This window comes from Scedosporium apiospermum, assembly GCF_000732125.1.
Source record: "Scedosporium apiospermum strain IHEM 14462 chromosome Unknown SEQ_SAPIO_0087, whole genome shotgun sequence".
In the NCBI taxonomy this organism is placed as follows: domain Eukaryota; kingdom Fungi; phylum Ascomycota; class Sordariomycetes; order Microascales; family Microascaceae; genus Scedosporium; species Scedosporium apiospermum.
In genome coordinates, this window is record NW_015971788.1 from 1,139,499 (window position 1) to 1,159,534 (window position 20,036).

Below are 20,036 nucleotides of genomic sequence, written 5' to 3' on the forward strand. Positions count from 1 at the left end.
AAATACATCATCTTGTCATGTTTTTCCCTCACCTATACTCTTCAATATGTCTTGTTATGATCTATTTACAGGATAGCTCTTTTTGCCTGCGACTTGTTTCTGTTCTTTTCTGTCTAGACTCTGTAGTCATCCCTCTTTGGCTTTGGCATCGTTTTCGTCCCTTGCTTGGAAGCATTAATGTCGGACTTGGCGAAACGTCTTTGGTTTGCATTCGCATTAGCATCATCACGGCATGTCGAGAGATCTATCTGCTGGTTTGTGATCGTCATTTAGTTCGGGGAGCAGAAATCATGATGTATATATATATACATTTTTTTTACCATGGGAGTAGCCCCGACAAAAAGACCGCAAGGGGAATCCCCGCAAGGACAATTCATTGCATAGAAGATGTTTCCTACAGAGTACGTCGAGGGTTGATTACTTACTACTTGCTACAATGCGCCTCACTTCTCTTTCAGGCTCAAGAGATGGGCAAAGTACTACACAACATGCTCGCACAATGAAATTGGAGAGGTATAAGTGAGTGGGTACTTCTGGTATATTTATTACATCTGGAGAATATTTCCATACACGCAGAGAGCGAGTTAAGTTCCGAGGTTCTTTGTCAGTCTTCTTCGTCACCAGGAGAGAGACGGAGGAGGTAAAGATCCAAAAGGTGAACCCAACCACAAGTGGAGCACTGTCCTCAAAAATGAAGGTGGCACTTCTTTAAGAGTGTCCTTCCGGCCAGGCCCCAACCCACTCAATATCACCGAGATCAATGCGCCTTTCTTTGCGCCAATGGCAGTCTCGTCCCTTGTTCCATGGGCACTCCTTAGCCCGATCCTTTGTTGTTTTGTTGGAGTTGAAATGATCCCAATGTCCCATACCCCAGTGAGTGTTGTATCCAAAACCATGGTGCCGCTTAGGCTTACTCAATTCTGGTGTTTTATCCATCTCCAATACTCCACCACCATAGCCCCGGCGTCGTTCGCCGAGGGCTGCCCATTTATCAAAATTGTTGCGCTTCGAAGGTGGAGAGTAACGCGGTTGCGGAGATGACTGCGGCTGCACCTGCACCTGCACCTGCACGAGCATCGGCGGTCGCATCTTCTCGGCGGGTGGAGTTGGCGGCAAGTCATGGAAGAAGAAGCCGTCCGCGGCGAGGTCGACATCGACGTCCTTGACTGTGAGCTCGTCGTGGACATGACTCTCGCTCTTAGAATTTGGCACGTTCTCGCCGTTCACGTCAACACCAACCTTGGTGGTCTCGCTCTCATGGCTCCAGGTCCTGGAGTTGAGTTCCTTCAATGTCTGGAGTTGGCGCTCCTCTTCCTCTTCTTCCTCAATGTCTTCATCCCAGATGTCACTCCAGCTCTTCGATACTGCACCCTTGCCACGACCACCGAAAGCAAAAGACATAGCTGAAAGATTCTTTGGCTTTCCCATGGTGATGGGAAGCGATCCTGGCATGGTTGGTTGTTGGCGGGCAGGGCGCACCGGTCGGGAAATGGTGAGCGACTGCATGGAAGCACCAAGTGTTGAGCCCAACATAGACGATATCGAAGGAGTCTGGGCCGTAGCCGAACACCAGTCAGATGCCTCCTCCGACTTGGGGAACAGTTCCTCCTCATAGTCGGGAATGGCACTCAACTGGCGCAATGCCTGGCGTGGGGTCGCCTGCAGCGCCTTGGCCCATGGGAACGCACCACCCTGCTCAACCTGAGGACTTTGGATGGATGGTGTTCGTAGCGGCTCCCTATTGTTGGCGGTGGCGACGGTTCGGGGATCGACAGAGCAGAATTCGTCAAGTGTCTCATCCGAGGTGGTGAAGCTAACAACGTTGAGAAGAGCCTCGCGGGCGCCGATCAAAGACCGCTTCCTAGGGTCGAGGTTCATGCACTGGACAATGACCTCGTACGTGTCCTGCGACATTGATGGGAAAACGTCGAAGAGGGACTGTTTGTCGCGGGAGAAGTCGAGGAACAACGGGTCTGCCTCCGTTGGTGAGGTGAAAGGGTTGCGAGAGAAGAGAATATTAAGAAGGCAGACACCGATAGCCCAGATGTCGGCCTGAGCAGGCGAGTAGCCAGCGCCTGCTGAATCGTACTGCTCGGGTGACATATACCGGTCACTGCCAACGGTCGATTCAGTGGACCACTTGTCGGAGGTTGCCAGACCAAAATCGCCAAGCTTCATCGAACCCGCCTTGGATAGGAAGATGTTTTCAGGCTTGATGTCACGATGGTAGACACCCTTGGAATGAATATAGCGAACAGCGTCCACTAGTTCGAGCATAAATTGTCGAACATGCTCCGTCTCGAGAGGGCCATGGCCATCACGAATCGCCTCGTACAAGTCACCTCGCTCACAAAACTCGAGAACAAGGAAATGATGAGCATCGGTTTCAAAAGCGTGAAGGAGGTTCACAATGTTGGGGTGAGAGCCCAGGCGGCTGTGGAGCGAAAACTCTTCGGACTTATCGTCAACGGCAAAGTCACTCGCGCCCTCGCCAGCTGCCGCCTTCTTCGTCAAGCACTTGATTGCCACCGTCTCGCCAGTGACCAGATCTTTGGCCATGAAGACCATGCCAAAGGAGCCATGGTTGAGAGGGGCGATGGTCTGGTACCGACCATCGAGAATAATGCCATCGCTGATAGTATCCTTCAAGCATGCCATTCTCGAGTAGGGTGCCGAGTGGAGAGAATCGATGATGGAGACGAAGCCACCACCTAGTCAAGAACAAAGAGCCTAGGAACGACGAAAGGCAAATCGTACAGGCCCCCGGGTTCAACCGTCCTTGAGCGGTTGTTCTTGAAACAAAGAGAAAGGGTGAAAAGAAAAGATGCGATACAGGGAAGTAACAGAGTACAAATGTTGGTAGAGAATAGAAGGGTATATAAGTGAAAATGTGCGTTAGGCTGTCGTCAAGCAAGGATAATCTTTAAGGTCGAGAGGTGAGATATACAGGATATGCGGAAAGAGCAAGGGAAAAAAGAGACATGCAACTCCAGGTCGTTCGTATCAGTTGTTTCGTATGGGTTATCGTTTAGTAGAGAGACAAGAAAAAGAGAGCGAATGCTTCGAGGTTGCGAGGGGCGAGTTCGTAAGGTGCAAATAGAGGCGGACCAAGCGGGCCCTGTAAAATACAAAGGAAAACGTCGTTATAAGAACATCGGAGATAGATAAAGAGTGTTGTTCCAAGGATGCTGAACTGGGAACGCTTTGCAAGATGGATGCGTGTGGACGGCGGAGGACGGCACCGTTTAGATTAGGAGTGAAGTGCGGACTCGGAAGCCTAGAGGAATCCGAGAGGCGACGAGAGTGAGAGTCGGGGAACGTCGATGGAAGAGCTGAGCTCGAGCCCGCTCAAGATGCTTGGGTTTACCAGTGGACTAGCGGCAAGGCCGGGGACTCGTTGACGGTGGTAGAATCACGATCGTGTTCCGAAAGACTTCACGCGAGAAGAGTGGATGGATGGAGGAAGCACGTTTATCCAAGATGTGTAAGTCGTTGGTTGGTCTTGACGTGACGAGCTTGGAGAGAAGTCTGTGACTCGACTGTGGCAATTATTCGGATGTGAGACAGGCGAGTTTGGCAGGCAGCAGAATCTAGCCAAGGCTGCGTGGAAGAGAGGAAGTAAAAGAAAGTATCGGCTTTCGTGTGAGATTGGCGGGAGCACGACACGTTATCGAAGGCGAAGGGTCAAGGGCGTCGTCTTCTTTCTCTCGAGTAGTGGTGGCGGAAGACTCGATCTCGGGGAAGATGGGAGAGCGGAATCGTCGTCAGGGGTTTCGTCAAAGGGACAAGTCACGGAAAGGTACGAGTAAGGAAAGGGAGGAGAATGAGCAAATAGGACTCGAACTGATATTAGTAGCCGGACTTGAAGGCGATACCGAGTTATAATGAATGAGAGAAGGAGCTGGCAAGAAGAGAAAGAGAGGCCCTTGGGATGACTCTACGGAGGCAAAGGGATGAGGGGAGAAGGTACTGGAACGGTGAGGAAGCATCGAGTAATAATAATAAGGCGGGCGTGACCAGCGTGGGTATTGCAGGGTCTCAGTCAGGTCCGGGCGGGCTGGTGGATAGAGGGACGGTAGCAACGTGTATCTCCCTGCCTGTCAAGGGTGGTGGGGTACGGCAGTGTACAGCTCAGAGGTGGACCGTGATTGGGAGTCAGACACGAAGTATAACAGTCACAACCGAGAATACATAGTAGAAACTGGGGAACCTGGGCACTGGGGAACCAGTCATCGTCGAGGGTGGCGTGGTCGGCGGAGGGTGGCCAGAAAGGATTGGGCGGTGGGCTCCAGGGGTTTGCGTGCAGGGGGAACTCGGAAACCGTCCACACGACTTAACGGATTGATGGAACAGAATGGCATTACGGGAGCCACCGTTTAAGACTCATGGTGGGTGGGGAGTGCTGGACATTGGTCGGTGATAAGAGCAGGATGGCGGCAAGTGGCACTAGAGTGGGTCGATCAGTTGGTCTCTCCTGTTTTGCGACTGTTGTCATTGGGCTCATCGATTGAGAATTCATCATCATCCCTGGCTGTGTGGTCATGCCTGTATTCCGTACACGGTGTCCCAACCTATCCTTGCTCCTGGGTACAAGTATCTGCGCACTGAGTACATTTCTAGCCCGCAGCCTTCAGCTGCTTTCCTCTCAAGTCTAGGTAGTCCCTACTGCTCAGCTATGTATCCTGGAAGGAAGGAGGGGAAATCGACTCTTTTGTCCTGAGGCAGACATGATCTTCGTCGAGCTGCACACCGTATGAATTGGAACAGAAACTGGCCGTTGTCGCATCTCTCGGCAGTTCTCCGAGCTCACACGCCCACTCAGGCTCAATATTATCTATCTGGTCCTGGTGAAGAAGGCTCTCGAGGGCATGTTTTCACAAAGGCCGACTACTTCAGGAATTGATTTTGAATTCGCTAGAACATAGTAGAATCCTGCAAATTTGGTACTGGCTTGGTTGAGTCGGACGACTCCTTAAGCGAGTCAAACGACCTGCGTCCTTTTTGATGGCAGGAAACACCTCAAACTGTGCCGATGCATCATTCAGACATTACCAGACTGCTACTGTATAACACTGCCACCACATTCGTGAATCCATCAATTGATGGGACAGAATGTACGATGTAGTGTACAGTGCGCAGTCATTCTTGGTGGCGTTACAGTTGAGTACACCGCCTGGGGATCGCTTCATGCAAGTTCAAAGGATAACGAAGCTTCAGACCAAGACGAAAATAGTTGGTACCTGACCACACCATCCCCAACCACTGACCTTTCATGTAAACTAAACTATGTACTTCGTAGTTTAAGTTTACCAAGGCAAACCGTTTCTCCCCGCAATTGTAAACTTTAGTTCCGTTCAACTCAGGCACTCACTGAAATAATCCCCACCGTAAGCACTTTGTGTGCGAACTACGAAGTACCTCGTACTTTGTCGAGGACGGCTGTCTAGTTCTTCGCACGCCCTGGGCTGTGCGACGAATATCAATTGATGTTTTTCCGGATATTACATGTCGCTCAGGAAACCAGCTTCCAAGAAATGTTCTTGAGCTCTTCCCAGTTGACTTGAGTGCACACCATGTTTTTTCACCATGCCCCCCCATCAATAAGCTCTGGAAGCTGCGAGAGATGTGCGGATTAAGATAAGATGCCATGTCCCTAAAGCATTGAACGTGGAGCCAGCGCCGGCAAGGATGGCGGCAGTTCCGTACTACGTGTCTGCGTACTTGGGGGACTTGTTGACTAAGTCGTGTACGGAGTACATCGCGGCCAGACGCCTTGAACGCGATTTGGGCTCTTGAACCTGCAAAGTAAACTTCGAGGTTCAGGTGGTGACCGTGTCGGTGGCAGCTTTGTACAGAACGGAGTAGCGACATACGGAGGTTCACTGTGTTTCGTAAATTACGGTACCCGGATTTTTCACAGTTGGTTCCGTCCAGCTCAGCTTCGTGGCACCATTGAAGGGTGCTTCCCATTCTGGACACTGTGGCGCCCCCTGCGCGCTCTAAAATTGACCTGGTGACTGTGCATGCAGGACGCTAGTCCCCACCGACGGGCAGGCGACCTCCCCACGTCCGAAGTACCTTCGTCTCGACGATGATGAAGTAATTTCGAGTCGCTCGTGCTTTGTTATCTCTTTTTCTGGTCTTCATTTGACTCGCCGGGGGAACCGTGCACGGTCCGATAGAGTCAATGTGTCCTTTCCAATTAGGACCACGATGATGTCAATCATGGAATTCGCAAGAACGTCCTTCCACATACGTACGTACATTCTTGAGAGAGAAAGAAATGGATACTTGGTGATCGCCGTGGAAGGGCCAACTTTGTCTATTAATATTTCGGAATAGCAGACGTATCACAACTACGGAGTACAACACAGAGTACTTCGAAGACAGTAAGATCAACTTGCACAGTTCGAAACGCAAGAACGGGGAGCGGTGTGGGAACGTCAATTGAAACGCGAAGTTGACATTGAGATTGAAGTCTACGCAGGTACAAGCCGTTCGAATGACTAACGAAGCAAACAACAGTACTTCATATGGCAACTCCTCTACGGGGTACATGGTAGCATCAGTGATCTTTCAAATTTCCCCTTGATGTGCAACTTCCTGACAAGCTTGGAAAGCTTGCCAGGCGGGCTGACGGGCTGGTCCAAGGCATTCCTCCAGGTTCTGTTTCATATTCAACAATTCTGGACCCAAGCGATTGGCCAGCATGAGATGGATGCATGGCGCTGCACTCCTTTTCGTCTGCAGGCCCATAATAAGTTTCATGGAGCAATACGACGACGGACTGGTTAATTACAAGTGCAGACCCAAGGTTGTCGACTTGTATATCAGAAGACTCTAGGAGATTTCGCTGGACCCTGCATTGCCGACCTTCGCGAAATAAACGACTTAGTAGGAAATGTTTCGAGGTGAGCAGGACATTGATCCAACACCATGTTTGGAGACTCGTCCATCGTCGAGGATTAATTACACGGTACGTCTTGAGAAACAAACCTCGGGCGACTACTGAAAAATAGGACCAGACAGTGATAGGAGTTTTCGTTGGATACAATTTGATAGGAACCAATGGATTCCAACAGAGAGATGCTGTTGCGTCTACGAAGTAAACTATGCATATAGAGCAGTTTAGTTGACAATGGAAGTACGCCACGGAGTCACGGACAATGACGAGGATCCTTGGCAGCGTTTCTATCCGTTCGGACAGCTTTATGCTTCCCATTGCGCATGCAGTTTAGAAATGGAGTCAACAACTGCGATATGGCAGGTTCCTATTCGGTGCTCGATTGGAAAATTGCCACGTTGATGTCGTGACTTACTTTGAAGAGTTGTGGGGTCCATTGCGTGTCGTGGAAAGTCATAGAGGCCACAATATGTGTACGCATACTTGGTCAGCATCCCAACATTGAAATTGAGAGATCTAAATTGGGTCCTTTTTGAGTCAAATGCCTCCAATCTCGTGTTGCCTAGTGTCTCTAAGAAGCTGCTGCGGCTGTGGATGGGCAGTATCTTCAAGTCATCCATCAACCATTGCTCCGGTTGAACCGGACTGCTATGGTCAGGCAGTGTTATTAACACCAGAATACCGAGGTAGCCCACAGGCAAATCAATCACAGTGCTTCCATCAAAGTTAACCTTGGCAACAACACTGAACCGTTTTAGGACAATGGAGGAAGCGAATGGCGGAAGCAACCAGCCACTGAAATTGTTGGGCGGAGTAATAACACTCAACTCTGAATAAACGACCAAGTACCTTCGTACGAAGTATTAGACTTCCCACATGAAAAAAAGAGGCAACTTGATCAATTGATTTGATCTCTGCCAGAAAAGGGAACGACGTGAATGGAGGCTGGTAATGGCCTGAAAACCCGTCGAAATCTCCCCTCGATCAGGAGCTTCTACATCAATCCATCCAATGGATCAATTATTACCCCTCACCGCCATTTCCCAAAATCATGCTGCTTCGTATGTAACCCTACTACACTCCAAAGCAGGCAGAGTACCTCGTACATCAGAAGCAATAACTCCATCCGTGGTATTTGCTGCGTTCTCAAGGTGATGGCTCAAATTGGACTCCGACTCCACCTTCCGAGACTCTGCTTCCGTCACCCACCCTTCCCGTTTGTAACATCCCCGGTGTGCACCTTGCAGATTTTTGGATCGGCCTCTCGAAGGAGTGCAACATCAGGGGCGTCGTTTTTCCGAATCTGAATCGCAGGACCAAATTTGCACTAGCCGGGGGGGACGAAAGCCCACGATGGTTCGCTTTTAGTCTTGCTTCGCCCAAGGAGTATGTCATGGTGGAGATCGAAGCTTGGGATACCGCCTTTTCAGCAGACCATGTTGCATCGGTTCAGGACCCTAGACCCTTCCGAAGCAAGTCACATTCAAGCAGGTACCGATGCACCAGAATTAATAGGGAAGAGTACTTAGGTCGGCCCTGGACCCCCGATTTTAGCTTCCTGCCTTCGTGCTCTACCTAGCCGCATGAACCCACATAGCAGCCAGATGCATCCGCCATCTCATATTCCATACTTCGGACATGCATCTCGGCGAGGATAGCGAAATTAAAAAGGAAAAACACAACTGCACCAAGGATAGAGGCTCGAAGAGGAAGGAGGATTGAAAAAAAAAAATCTTCTTCCCACGGATGATATCATTCGTTCATCCAAACTCGATCGCCTGGATCTGGTAAAACAGTCGCTGTCCAATTCAAAACATCTCAAATCAACCCCTCACCGCCTCCAACACTTCCAACCCCGGCTTGTCGAAGACAAACAGGGATATTTGCCAAGATGGTCGCCATTGGTCCTCTGAAGGCTGTTTTGCTTGATATTGGTACGAGTCCCCAGCCCTACAATTGGCCTGTCCACCCTGATGAATCAAAAGGCTAATTTCCGCCCTCTTCAAAGAGGGGACTGTTTGTCCGATTTCCTTTGTGAAGGATGTCCTTGTACGTCAATTGCCCCTCACCGCCTCGAATTGAGATGCCTCGGAAGAAGGCGCAGAGATTTCCTGCGTGCCCCTTTGGGGAATGATGGACGGCATGTCAAGCATGCTGTTGTTTTGGGCAGAGACAATCCAAGATGACAATTGATGTGTTTCTTTATCTATGTACTTTCTAGATCTTGAGACAAGCACGGGTTTTGGCAGATACGGCGGATTGGTGAGGGAAGAGCCGCTGACTTTGCCCCGCTCTAGTTTCCATTCGCACTTCAAGCTCTCTCCGAGGGCTTAGATTCGCTCTGGGAGAGTCCGGCCTTCGCGCAGTACAGGCAAGCCTTCCCGACAGAGTTCCGGTCGAACCAAGAGGCCTTCAAAGCCCATGTGGAGGATCTCGTCGCTAGGGATGTCAAGGCACCGTATCTCAAGGCCCTTCAAGGTTATCTCTGGGAGGAAGGTTACAGGTCCGGCAAGCTTCGCGCTCCTTTATTCGATGATGTCGGCCCTGCCATTGTCTCCTGGCATGATGCGGGCTTGATCATTATGATCTATTCATCCGGCTCTGTCCCCGCCCAGAAGCTACTCTTTGGGCATACAACTGCCCAGCCATCCGACATGACTGCTCTGATAACGGATTGGTTCGATACAGTCAATGCGGGCCCAAAGGTTAACCCCGCGAGCTACACCAAAATCGCTTCCCATTATCCGAACTTCCAACTAGACCAGTGGCTGTTCCTCAGCGACAATCTCCTGGAAGTCGAGGCTGCTAGGGCAGCGGGGATGCGTAGCTTGCCGGTAGTACGACCTGGAAACGCCCCAATTGACGACCCCAAGGCCCTCAAGTCCGCTATCCACGACTTCAATGCACTGAGTTTACTAGCTGAGTAAACGCGCACAGAGCTGTTGGGGGGACTGAGGACCTTAGCCAATTTTCCACGAGGATTTTAGTCGGGATCATCTGCCGCCAATCCATTGATACGATTCGTCAGGGAGGTTTGAGCTAACCCGTGCCATGTCGCTCCCCTCAAAAAGGATGCAGTCGGTGGTCGTGTGATGCTTTAAGCTGAATGATTCCCACGATTGACCAACCATCCTTCGAATGTATCGAAGATATTTGGCCCGCAATGTTGTGATGTGACTGTGACCATTGACAAATCAGCAAGCCGCCTTGTGCTTATAGATTTTCGATGTAAACTGCTCCCTTTGCACAAAGCAGCTTATAATCCCGACTGAAGCAAGCCATCAGAATTTGGGCGAGGGCGTCAACGAAGGTGATAGCCAACAAGGGCTGGTGGTGTTAGAAAGAGCCCTGTCGTGACTTTGAACACCTTGATAGAGAGCCGTAGTTTCGTTGAGCTTGCCCCCGCCCTGTGACCGTGGCAAATGCCGATTTTTGCGCTAGACGACGCATCCAGCATTCCCTCCTTCCGGCGATAGCTCAGAAGAAGTGTGTGTTCATAGATGCTCCGGGGGTCGCCGTTGGAGCGATTCGCAGCGATCGTCAGAGGAGATGCACCGAGTGACATGTAAAGGTTGGGTCGTTCCTCCTTGGCAGGGAGAGGAGGGTTAACCATTACATCTCTTCATTTCCATGTAGGTTGTGCTGTTTGAGAGTTTCCTACTAAGTCGAATTATGTGCGATACAGAAAGCTAGGCATCCTTCGTGCCCTTCAGCACGACAGCGAAGTTATTCCTCTTTGGCCCGGGATTGATCTCCTTTTTCGGGAATGATCGAGCTGGTGTTGAGACGGCGGCATCGCGCCGCCAGAGGGAATAGACAAGCTTGCCAGTAATTTTCCATTCGAGCCTAGAGAATCCTAGGGATGCCATGATGTCGCCAAAGAGCTCCTCCGAGCAGTACCGAGAGTTCAAAACACAGCTTCTTGGAAGTACAATGAAAACGGACGGGAATGCCTCCCCAGAATGGCGTAACGATGGACCCGGCATTCGCAGAAAGGCTGTCATTCGCCGTAACATACTACCTCGGGCGGCAGGATCAGGAACAAAGTTGAGAACTAGGCTGAGAGATATGAGGTCGAAACGTTCGGCGTCACTAGATGGTAATGGCCTCTCCATGAAATCCTGCTTGAGGATCCCGGGTGCTTGACTGTTCAGGTCAATATGCACTGTCTCGAAGTAGCCGCTGGCAGCACAGGCATTGGATGTGCTGAGAGCACCGACTTCGAGCATTCGTATTTGAGTTCCTATCTCTTTGTTCTTACTTGAGAGGGAAGGCTTTAGCCAGTCAAGAAGAACCCGTGAACTGTCTCCGCCTCGATCCTTGCTCTGTCCTAGAAGACTGGCTTGTTGGTAACGCTCGAGGCCGCCTAGGGCTGAGATTTCCGCTGCGGCGGCGGCGGCACTGCCCTCGTCCCCATCCCTGATAGCCTGCTGTCGCCTTTTCTCTAGGTGATGATGCCGGTTTATAAGCGTTCTCGCGGTCTTTCTAGAAAACGCAGCTTTTGGTGGCCTGGCGGTAGGGGGACGCCCGAGTGAGAGAGACTTTTGCGTCTTCTTCCGGTTCACGCCCATTGTAATGGCGCTACACAATCATGATCCCGCGACACAATTATAGGTTTTATGAAATAGAAATGGTGAAATTTGTTGACAATAATCTTGAGGCTTGGATGTATGTATCCCGTTGTTCCTTCCTCGCATCTTTCGAGGACGCTAACATCGACGAGTCGTGGTCCGGGAGATCATCGGCTAAAAATTCCGAAAGAGGGAAATTGACAGCCCACCATCCCACAACGAAAACCCTAACAAAAATTCACAGCCCAGATATCTTTTTCGCATTCTTTCTCCTCCTACCACATCGACCAACGCCCATCATCCCCGACAAACTCGACGGTAACCGACAACACCGCAACAACCATCGCAATGGCGTCTTCCAAGGATCAGAAGAAAGGTACAGGATAGTCATTTTTATTCCAATGGAGGAGAATATCCACCGCCTCGCATAAAATGCTCTCGACGAAGAAAAAAAAACGCATCATGCAGCAGCAGATTTTGCGAGTTCTGTTCCAGAGCGATTGCTGATGCTAGAATCTTTTAGGTGTCGCTAAGACATCCAAGGGCTCCAAGAAGGCCGCTTCGGCTGCCAAGGCTGTCCTCAAGGGAGTATGTATCTCGCTGACACAAGCTATCGTCTTTTGAACGTCCAAAAAACTGACATTTTTTCGGCAAACAGGTTCACTCTCACCAGAAGAGCAAGGCGCGGTACACCACCTCCTTCCACCGCCCTAAGACCCTCAAGCTCGCCCGCGCTCCCAAGTACCCCCGCAAGTCGATCCCCCACGAGACCCGCCTCGATGAGCACAGGGTTATCGTCCACCCTCTCAACACCGAGAGCGCCATGAAGAAGATTGAGGAGAACAACACCCTCGTCTTCATCGTCGACGTCAAGGCCAACAAGTCCCAGATCAAACTCGCCCTCAAGAAGCTCTACGATATCGACACCATCAAGATCAACACCCTCATCAGGTTAGTGAAGCCCATATTACCAATGTTCTGCGAACAACCTCGCTGACGTTTCTTGTCATTTTCAGGCCCGATGGTTCCAAGAAGGCGTACGCTCGGCTTACCCGCGACGTCGATGCTCTTGACATCGCCGCCAACAAGCTCGGTCTTGTATAAATGAGCGAAGGACGGGGCATTGGTATCGTGGTATTTTGGTCTTTTCAATTCACGAGCATGGTATGAAAAATCGGATGGCGTTCTGTGAACCGTTTGTTTCCTAGGTATGGCGCACAAAAAATTGGCTCCAAACGATCAAGCCCGAACGTAGACATGGGGAAACAAGCCTACTCCGCTGCGATACTAGTGCAGTTCTCTTCGACTAGATGTTCCTTATTATCGTACAAAGTGATGTATATGATGCACCCGCTCCCGTCGTAAATCCCATTCTCCCGGGACCAAATCTCCATCTATTGTACAGGATGCATTGCGACAGTATAAAACCGAATTCCCACACAGATAATTATTCCAGCCATCCGTCTATTGTCGTAGTTTTTCAAGGTGTTTAACAGTGAGGAAGTTGATATCCAAGATTCGCTCGACGCAATTCGTCAAGCAGGATTCCTCGCTCTTGTCAAGCTTGGGTCCTCGGACCGCGCCGGTGATGCACTTCTTCCAGCAAACCTCCGTCAACGCATGAGTATCTAGAAAGGGAGAGGGTCAATGTCAGTTCCTCGCTTTCATAAATGAGAGAGGTTCAGGTAGGGAATAGAGAATAAAGACGAATGGCACGTACTGGCCTGAATCTCGGACCTCTTCGACTCGAGGGCGAGGAATTGTCGAAGCTCGGCCTTGTCCTGGTCGTTGAGTCGGCTAAGATCAGCGTCCTCGACTGTTTGGCGCGTAGTATCCATGGCTATCTTTGTTGGTCCGGTCCGAATCTGGCCGGCTGTGAATGCGATATATCGTCTGTATGACTAGGAGAGGCAAAGGTGTACTGGATTTCCCTTTGAGCTGAAGATGCGGTTTGACTTGGATCTTTCAAGAAGAAATTTCTGCTATCAAGCTCAGTTCAAGGATGAACCTAGCACTGCTTAGTCAGCACTGGAGACTGGGGGATGATGTCGATGTCGTCTAATATGCCAGGCCCTCGTCAGCATGCAACAATACGGAGGAAATTACTGTGAATTCTAGCCATAGCATCTTGTATTCATGTGTCTAAACGAGTATCTAAAAACGTGAATTCTTGTGAATTTATTTTCTGTCTCGTATGCACCAAACCAGAGAAAATAGAACTTGTATTAACAGGACTAAAAGCAGATCGACCACCAGACCAACCGACTCAAGCTGTGGGAACAGGCTGTGAGGAATCACGGATGACTGAGCTGAACATAGTCATTCATGTCAACCAGGAATTTACCATCTCTAAATGTACCGAAGCCTCCTGGCCCAGATCAAACAGGCCGTGCAGACCGCAATCATGACACCAATAATGCCGAAGAAGGGTGCTAGGGATTCCGTGTTTTGGAAGGGCACAGCGACGTTCATACCAAACGAGCTGCTAATAACATTGAGCGGGACCAGGATAGAAGCCAAGAACGTGATCTTGCTCAGCGAGGCGTTTGTTTCAGTGACTTGCTGGATGTTGCTGATTGACAGCTGTGTCAGATAGTTGCTGTGTGCTCGGGTCAACATCTTTTCGAAGTGACCGAGATTGGTCATCATCGTAACGACGTGATCTTGAATGTCGCCCAGGTAGAGGCCGATGTCCATCCGGGGGGTGACTTTGTAGTTCTCGTTGCATCGTTTGGTGAACCCCTTCAAAACATCAGCCTTGCCGCTGATTAGACGCATGAGGGCAATTATGTTTTTCCTCGCGTGGCCAGTCCGCCGAAGGTAATCATTTGAATCATCTTCTCTGATCATGAACACTGAATCCTCGATAGAGTCTACCTCCGTTTCGAGTCGATGAATGACTGGGCCAAAGCTATCAACAATATCGTCACTGGGGCAGAGTTAGTGGATACCTAGAGCGCGGGATCACATCCCCCATCCATTAATAGAAGGAACACGTACATTAGAGCATAGCAAATCCAGTCGCTGGACAAGGACACAAAATCCTTCAGCAAGGCGATTCGCTTTCTCACGTTGCAGGCGTGGCTGTTCGGGGCGAAGCTGAAGCTTAGAGTGCCCTCTCTGAAGACGATGGCGTAGATATTGAATGGGGCGTACTCTTCATACCCGTCCGCTTCGTCGGTAACCGTGTTGAAGGAGCGGAAGCAGGCGAAGTAGTACGACGGGAACAGCTCGATCTTCTCGCGAGTCTCCTGGGTTGCAATGTCCTCGGTCGTAAGGGGGTGGACACCGAATGCTTTGCAAATGGCAACGACTTCCTCCTTTGACGGGTTGTTTACGTTCAGCCACCAAACACCGTCCTCATCCTGCTGCGGTAGGATGAACAGATTACGAAGGTCCTCACCAGGGAGCACAAGATCGCCTAGTTCAGCGGCATGAATAGTAGACTCCCACGCCGATGAAAAGAAACAGATCCTGTTTGGGTCATGGGGCATGTGCGCCTTTGGAGTTTCGCATGGAGATTCCACCTCTTTCCCTTCGACAATGTCCTCTGCGATCCCCTCATGGAGACCGTCGGCCTCTCCCGGGATGGCAGTACCTGGGATCGAGATCACAGAGCCGGTAGGTCCATGCGGTCGGAGATCAGGGAACACCTTGACTTCTGCCTCCTTGTGGGATGCAATTCGAGCGAGGCGCTGATCCGCTATGAAGTCCTCAAGATACTCGAAATCAATATCTAGCTGGTCCTTCTGACCCGGTTCCTGGGCAGGAAAACACACATCTTCCTGGGCAGACTGATTGCTGACAAAGCTCACGGCATCTCCATCAACAGTTCGAGGCCTGCTACGCAGGCTTCTGCGACTCGCGACAGAAGCGGTGCGCTGAAGTGCCTCATCATCCAATTGCCAATCACTCCGCGATTCGGGCGCCAGCAAATTCTCGTGCTCCCGACGTCGTGCCTCGGCGAAAGCCTTCACTGAGTTTGGCGGCGAGGCAGTCCGAACCGTTCCGAAAGTGGGACGTCGGCTCGAGGGCCCCGCGTGGGGCATGTCAAAGGAGGGACCACCGTCAATTATTGCTTCCTCAAAATCACGAACTCGGATGTCGTTTGCTTCGCCATCCTGTCCGCCATGGGCCGCCTCTAGCTCATGACGGTGAGCGCCATAGAGCGAGTCAAAGGTGCCCCTTCTGGGCCTCTCGGCACCTTGGCTTGAGCGACTTGGATGGCGGTGATCATCTAACTCGGCAATTGGCAGGGAGCCAAGTCCAGAGATACCTTCCTCTTGGTCCGACATGTTGGCGGTGACCGATTCGGTAGAGAATCAAGTGCTCCAATGAAGGGATCTACCGCAAGGATGATGCGCTGGGAGAGTAGCCGACAACCACGGTTGGTTGTGAAACGTTGAGATGAGAGTGGTCAACTATCTGATAGGGTGGAAAGGGTCCCGGTCGCTCAGCAAGTAGAGACCATATTGAGTAAGATTACTCCAACAGACCGAAAAAAAAGAAAGCAAATGAAAGGGGAAAAAGAGGTGCGCAGAGGATCGGAGAGTTCTCAATAGTGCGCCACCGGTAGAAGCTGGCAGGAGGCCTGCCACTCCACAAGTGCTAAGCGTCTCTGAACCTCTGTTTGAAAAGTGCGAAGAGAACCACTGTAGATCTCTTGACCCAAGAGAGGATGGGCCGGAGGCGTCTGGGAATATTGTGAGCCGGAGTGACTGCAAAGCTAGATCGAATGTATGCCGAGAGTATTGGTAGTATGGCTAGGGTGGCTTCTTTGCCACTCCACTGTAGACCCGGAGACCGGGATCCGGGAGCGAGCGAGGAATCGGTGATAGCTGGTCCAGCGTGAGTTTCGCCAACTTGGCGGCGTGTAACGACGACAAGAGTGAATTCAAAAGGTGCCGTATCGGGAACGGCGAGGTAGCGAAGGCGATGGGCAGCGATGACGCTATCGGTACGGTCTTGAGGAGGAGCCAACGAGACGGGGCCAAAGAATAGGATTCAAGCCGTCTGTTGAACAGGTTCAATGCAGAAGTTTGGACTAGTCAATCGAGTTGAGAATTGAGCCGCATCTGATCGGTGGGTTCAGGTATCGAGGAGATGCAGAGTAGTGGCAGAGAGATCAGGAAGGGCTTGGCGCGAGGGCAAGAACCTGATGTACTTAAATGCTGCTTTCTGGACTTAGATTTCGAGACTCAGGAGAGACGGAAGAAAGCAAATGAAAGTGGGCAGCTGAGAGAATTTGGGAGTGAGAAATGTTTGGGAAAGCACAGACAGATAAAAGACGCAGTTGTCCGGGAGTCAGGACGAGGGTAAGGAAGTTTATATTAAGGGAATGCCGACTCTGGTTTAATGTTCAAGGATTGCTGGATTAGCCCCCATCAATTTTTTTTCTTCTTTTTTTCTGGACCCCTCGTAAACAACAATTTTTTTCTTCGACTTGTCTGCGTAATGTACTACACTAAAGACTTCGTATTGTTGTAGTTTAGTGTTCTGGCGCAATGAGTCGTCAAGGCTTATTAATCGTTTGTTAAATCAACGTTCGGCACCAAGTACAAAGTACTCCTTGTACCGACGATTCTTTGCAGACTAGCGGGTGGGCCGAGCATCGTGGCCCTATTTGGCAATCGTACTGGTGCAGCCTGTGACGCTAACGGTCCTTCCAGAAGGTACACAGGTAGAAGGAGGTTGATGATATCTGTCACCAAAAAGCTGCCAGCCGCGTCGCTCCTATGAAGTGCTCAGCACCTTTAACGAGAGAAAGCCCAGCGCAGCCATTTGAGAATATTGTTGATTAAGATTCTCCCTCCGATTCCACGGAATAATACAGGTCATAATTTTTTTTGCACCTTCCGATTGCCCATCTCAGCCCTCCGAAAGCCATCTCGGCCATAATACCCACCCTCTCGACGACACCACGACACCACGACACAACATCTTTCCGTTGCATCAAGCTCGATCATCCCTACGCCGTCACCATGGCCGAACAACTCCTCGACTCCGTACGCGACATTGCCGAGGGCCAGATTGTTCGTCCTCCCCACACTAACCCCGTCTATTGTCAGCCCGGACAATGCCATGGCTGACATGTTGCTTCTAGGACTTCGAGGGCCAGCGTCTAGCAGACCAGCTCTCTACTCTCTCCCTTAGTATCTGTGGGGTACGAGTTCCGCACCTTCATGTCGCCAATGGAGCTTCGAGCTAACTTTCATCCCAGGCCATATCATTCATTGTCGGTTGCCTCCTCCAAGATATCAAGCTAGCGGTGTATATTTGTCTATCGGGTACGGTTCTCGCTTTCGTGGGCATAATTCCTCCTTGGCCCTTCTTCAACAGACACCCCGTTAAGTGGTTACCCGCTGGGACCGGCCTACAATAAATTGATGCCCGAATGATTCAATTGGTGCTCCAGGATTAGGATTGCACCGCTTCCTCGCTCGCAGACCCTCGTGTACTCGCTTGTCCATCTCCATCTCTGTACGCTATCTTCTTTTTTTTCCACGATTCGCGCCTGAACTGGTACAGGCTCTGCCCACCTCGTCCGCTGTAGATGCTCGTTCCAAGGGGGCTATCCTGATTCAGCCTTGACAGGTCGAGAACAGAGAACACAACCTCTCTTTAACCCCCGTCTTCCGTAACATATCATGTCCGAGTCGAGCGCTCTTTTACTATCGTCCATACTTTTGGAATTCCCAATCTCTGTTGTCCAGCGGACATACTTGACGGGCCTTGAGCCATCGTGAAATGCAATGGAAGTGGAAAGCATGCTATCCCGTCTCTGTTAGAACAATCAAAGCCATCGGCAGGCAAGGAATCGAACTTACGTTGCATATACCCCAGGCGACAGTACACTCCTCGCTTGTGGCTGACGCCTGATTTGCTTGGCACTCGATGCCTAGAGGTGAGGGTCAGTCACATAGACTCGGGGACTTTGGCGCCAGTGCTCTTGGATGCAACTCACATAAGTCCATGATATGATTGCGGCAGATCGCGCAATTATCTACGACGATATCCCAGGCCCACAGAGCAACAGCATGAATCTGGATATGAAGGAGTCAGTAGAGCTAAACACGCTCGCATCCCACGTGAGGAACTGGACAGCGCAGTACCTTTTTAACTTCAAACTTCTTCTTTCCATCTAGCTTCTTGCTTCCGCCATTGCCTGCTTTCTTAGCAGTCGAAGGGCCCGCGGGTGCATCGGTCATGTCGACATCGGCCATGATGGATATAGCCGGAAGTTTTGGGGGTGAGTCGGTCGATCGGAATGGTTGTAGTATTTTGGATTCAAAACTGGGTCCAATAAATGTAATGGTTCGGGGAGGAAATGGTCGGAAAGGCTTGCCGGAGACTACTAAGATTGCCAGCGCCGTTAGTAAAGGAAGGGACGCGAGGAGTTTTAAGTCTAGGCATCAATACCTTATAGAATTCGACCGTACGAAGGTACTGCCGGTGAGTATTGGTGCAACCCAGGATATCCCCACAATGGGAGCAGAGTCGATGCGGGAGGAAACCTGGATGATGGAATCAACCTTGATGGACTGCAAACAGTCAAAATCCAGAAACACTGGATCAAGGTGTATCTAGGGTGCCTAGCGCCTTCTACATCAGCCTATTGTAGGAAAAGTGGAAACAAAGCCTGCTCAAGCTTGCTTCAGATTGTGTAGTGCTCGTGCTGAATATTGCTGGGCATGGAAGAGCAGAAGGATGTGGTGGGAGTGGTGGTGGCGGTCGCCTAAGGGGAGGGGTACAGTTGAGCTCTGTGGGTACCTACAATTGTACTATGTTCCATCGAGTATACCTATTAAGTGTACACGGGAGTGCTGACATTACAGGAAGCCTGGCTCAGGGAAGGAACAAACAACCAGTCTTGCAGCCTGACCAGAGGGATGGTGCAAAAAATGTAGATGACTAATGAGGATTGGCGACAAGACTACGCATACACAGGTACAAAGTAAACTTACAGTTTGAGACAATGCAGAAATGTCATTGGACTGAAGCTGCAACAATGAAATGCACCAAGGCATGTGATCTGTTCATATGTAATCAGGTTATTCTATTTTCTTCCCTTTTTTCCTTGTGATTTTGGGTGCCATTGCCACACTAAACTTGGTTGGAAGTACTTCGTAGGCAGTGCAGTTCAGTCATAGTCACTCTATTTCCACTCAATCCCAGATTCCCAACCCCTCCTCACTTCCAAATTCAATCCCTCTCAAACAAGGACAAATGAATATGCTCCAGTTTCGTCCAAGATTCATTATCCCACACTCCAATAACTCTTTCCTCCAATATTCTGTTTATCCCAAGGGCGACTATGAGCAAAACCTGCATCCGCTTTCTTCATCCGACTTCATCCTCGCCACGATCTTACCAAGTCCTCTTCCAGCCTTAAGCCCAGGGCTGAGATAGACCCCATCTTGCCAGCCTCGCAATCAACCTTAACCCCACACCTTACCTCACCTCACCCACATCACTCATCAACCATCCCTTCTCATTTCCTCCATCTTCTCTTTCCTCTCCTCTCTTTTATTCTAGAGACATTGTATTTGACACTAAGGAGT

General features: G+C 50.4%; 7 protein-coding genes and 1 pseudogene across 7 annotated transcripts; 3 read left to right on the forward strand and 5 right to left on the reverse strand.

The window, feature by feature from the left end:
• Positions 1–708: 708 nt before the first annotated feature.
• On the reverse strand, positions 709–2,658 carry SAPIO_CDS3003 (annotated as a pseudogene; the record flags this gene model as incomplete).
• Positions 2,659–8,795: 6,137 nt separating this feature from the next.
• Positions 8,796–9,831, forward strand: SAPIO_CDS3004 (uncharacterized protein; the record flags this gene model as incomplete). Its single annotated transcript, XM_016785889.1, has 3 exons — positions 8,796–8,838; positions 8,913–8,953; positions 9,202–9,831. 3 exons carry the CDS (start codon positions 8,796–8,798, stop codon positions 9,829–9,831), a joined length of 714 nt encoding a protein of 237 aa, XP_016644671.1.
• Positions 9,832–10,593: 762 nt separating this feature from the next.
• On the reverse strand, positions 10,594–11,475 carry SAPIO_CDS3005 (Uncharacterized protein; the record flags this gene model as incomplete). The annotated part of the gene is made up of 2 exons (XM_016785890.1): positions 10,594–10,760; positions 10,923–11,475. 2 exons carry the CDS (start codon positions 11,473–11,475, stop codon positions 10,594–10,596), a joined length of 720 nt encoding a protein of 239 aa, XP_016644672.1.
• Positions 11,476–11,823: 348 nt separating this feature from the next.
• SAPIO_CDS3006 (uncharacterized protein) lies at positions 11,824–12,579 on the forward strand (the record flags this gene model as incomplete). Its single annotated transcript, XM_016785891.1, has 4 exons — positions 11,824–11,851; positions 11,999–12,063; positions 12,134–12,426; positions 12,492–12,579. 4 exons carry the CDS (start codon positions 11,824–11,826, stop codon positions 12,577–12,579), a joined length of 474 nt encoding a protein of 157 aa, XP_016644673.1.
• Positions 12,580–12,939: 360 nt separating this feature from the next.
• Positions 12,940–13,313, reverse strand: SAPIO_CDS3007 (uncharacterized protein; the record flags this gene model as incomplete). The annotated part of the gene is made up of 2 exons (XM_016785892.1): positions 12,940–13,103; positions 13,196–13,313. 2 exons carry the CDS (start codon positions 13,311–13,313, stop codon positions 12,940–12,942), a joined length of 282 nt encoding a protein of 93 aa, XP_016644674.1.
• A 511-nt stretch (positions 13,314–13,824) lies between these two features.
• On the reverse strand, positions 13,825–15,770 carry SAPIO_CDS3008 (CorA-like Mg2+ transporter; the record flags this gene model as incomplete). The annotated part of the gene is made up of 2 exons (XM_016785893.1): positions 13,825–14,404; positions 14,476–15,770. The coding sequence occupies 2 exons, from the start codon at positions 15,768–15,770 to the stop codon at positions 13,825–13,827; spliced, it is 1,875 nt and encodes a 624-aa protein (XP_016644675.1).
• Positions 15,771–17,456: 1,686 nt separating this feature from the next.
• Positions 17,457–17,857, forward strand: SAPIO_CDS3009 (uncharacterized protein; the record flags this gene model as incomplete). Its single annotated transcript, XM_016785894.1, has 3 exons — positions 17,457–17,507; positions 17,579–17,638; positions 17,696–17,857. The coding sequence occupies 3 exons, from the start codon at positions 17,457–17,459 to the stop codon at positions 17,855–17,857; spliced, it is 273 nt and encodes a 90-aa protein (XP_016644676.1).
• A 289-nt stretch (positions 17,858–18,146) lies between these two features.
• SAPIO_CDS3010 (uncharacterized protein) lies at positions 18,147–18,698 on the reverse strand (the record flags this gene model as incomplete). Its single annotated transcript, XM_016785895.1, has 4 exons — positions 18,147–18,245; positions 18,303–18,373; positions 18,440–18,518; positions 18,588–18,698. The coding sequence occupies 4 exons, from the start codon at positions 18,696–18,698 to the stop codon at positions 18,147–18,149; spliced, it is 360 nt and encodes a 119-aa protein (XP_016644677.1).
• Between the last annotated feature and the right edge of the window lie 1,338 nt (positions 18,699–20,036).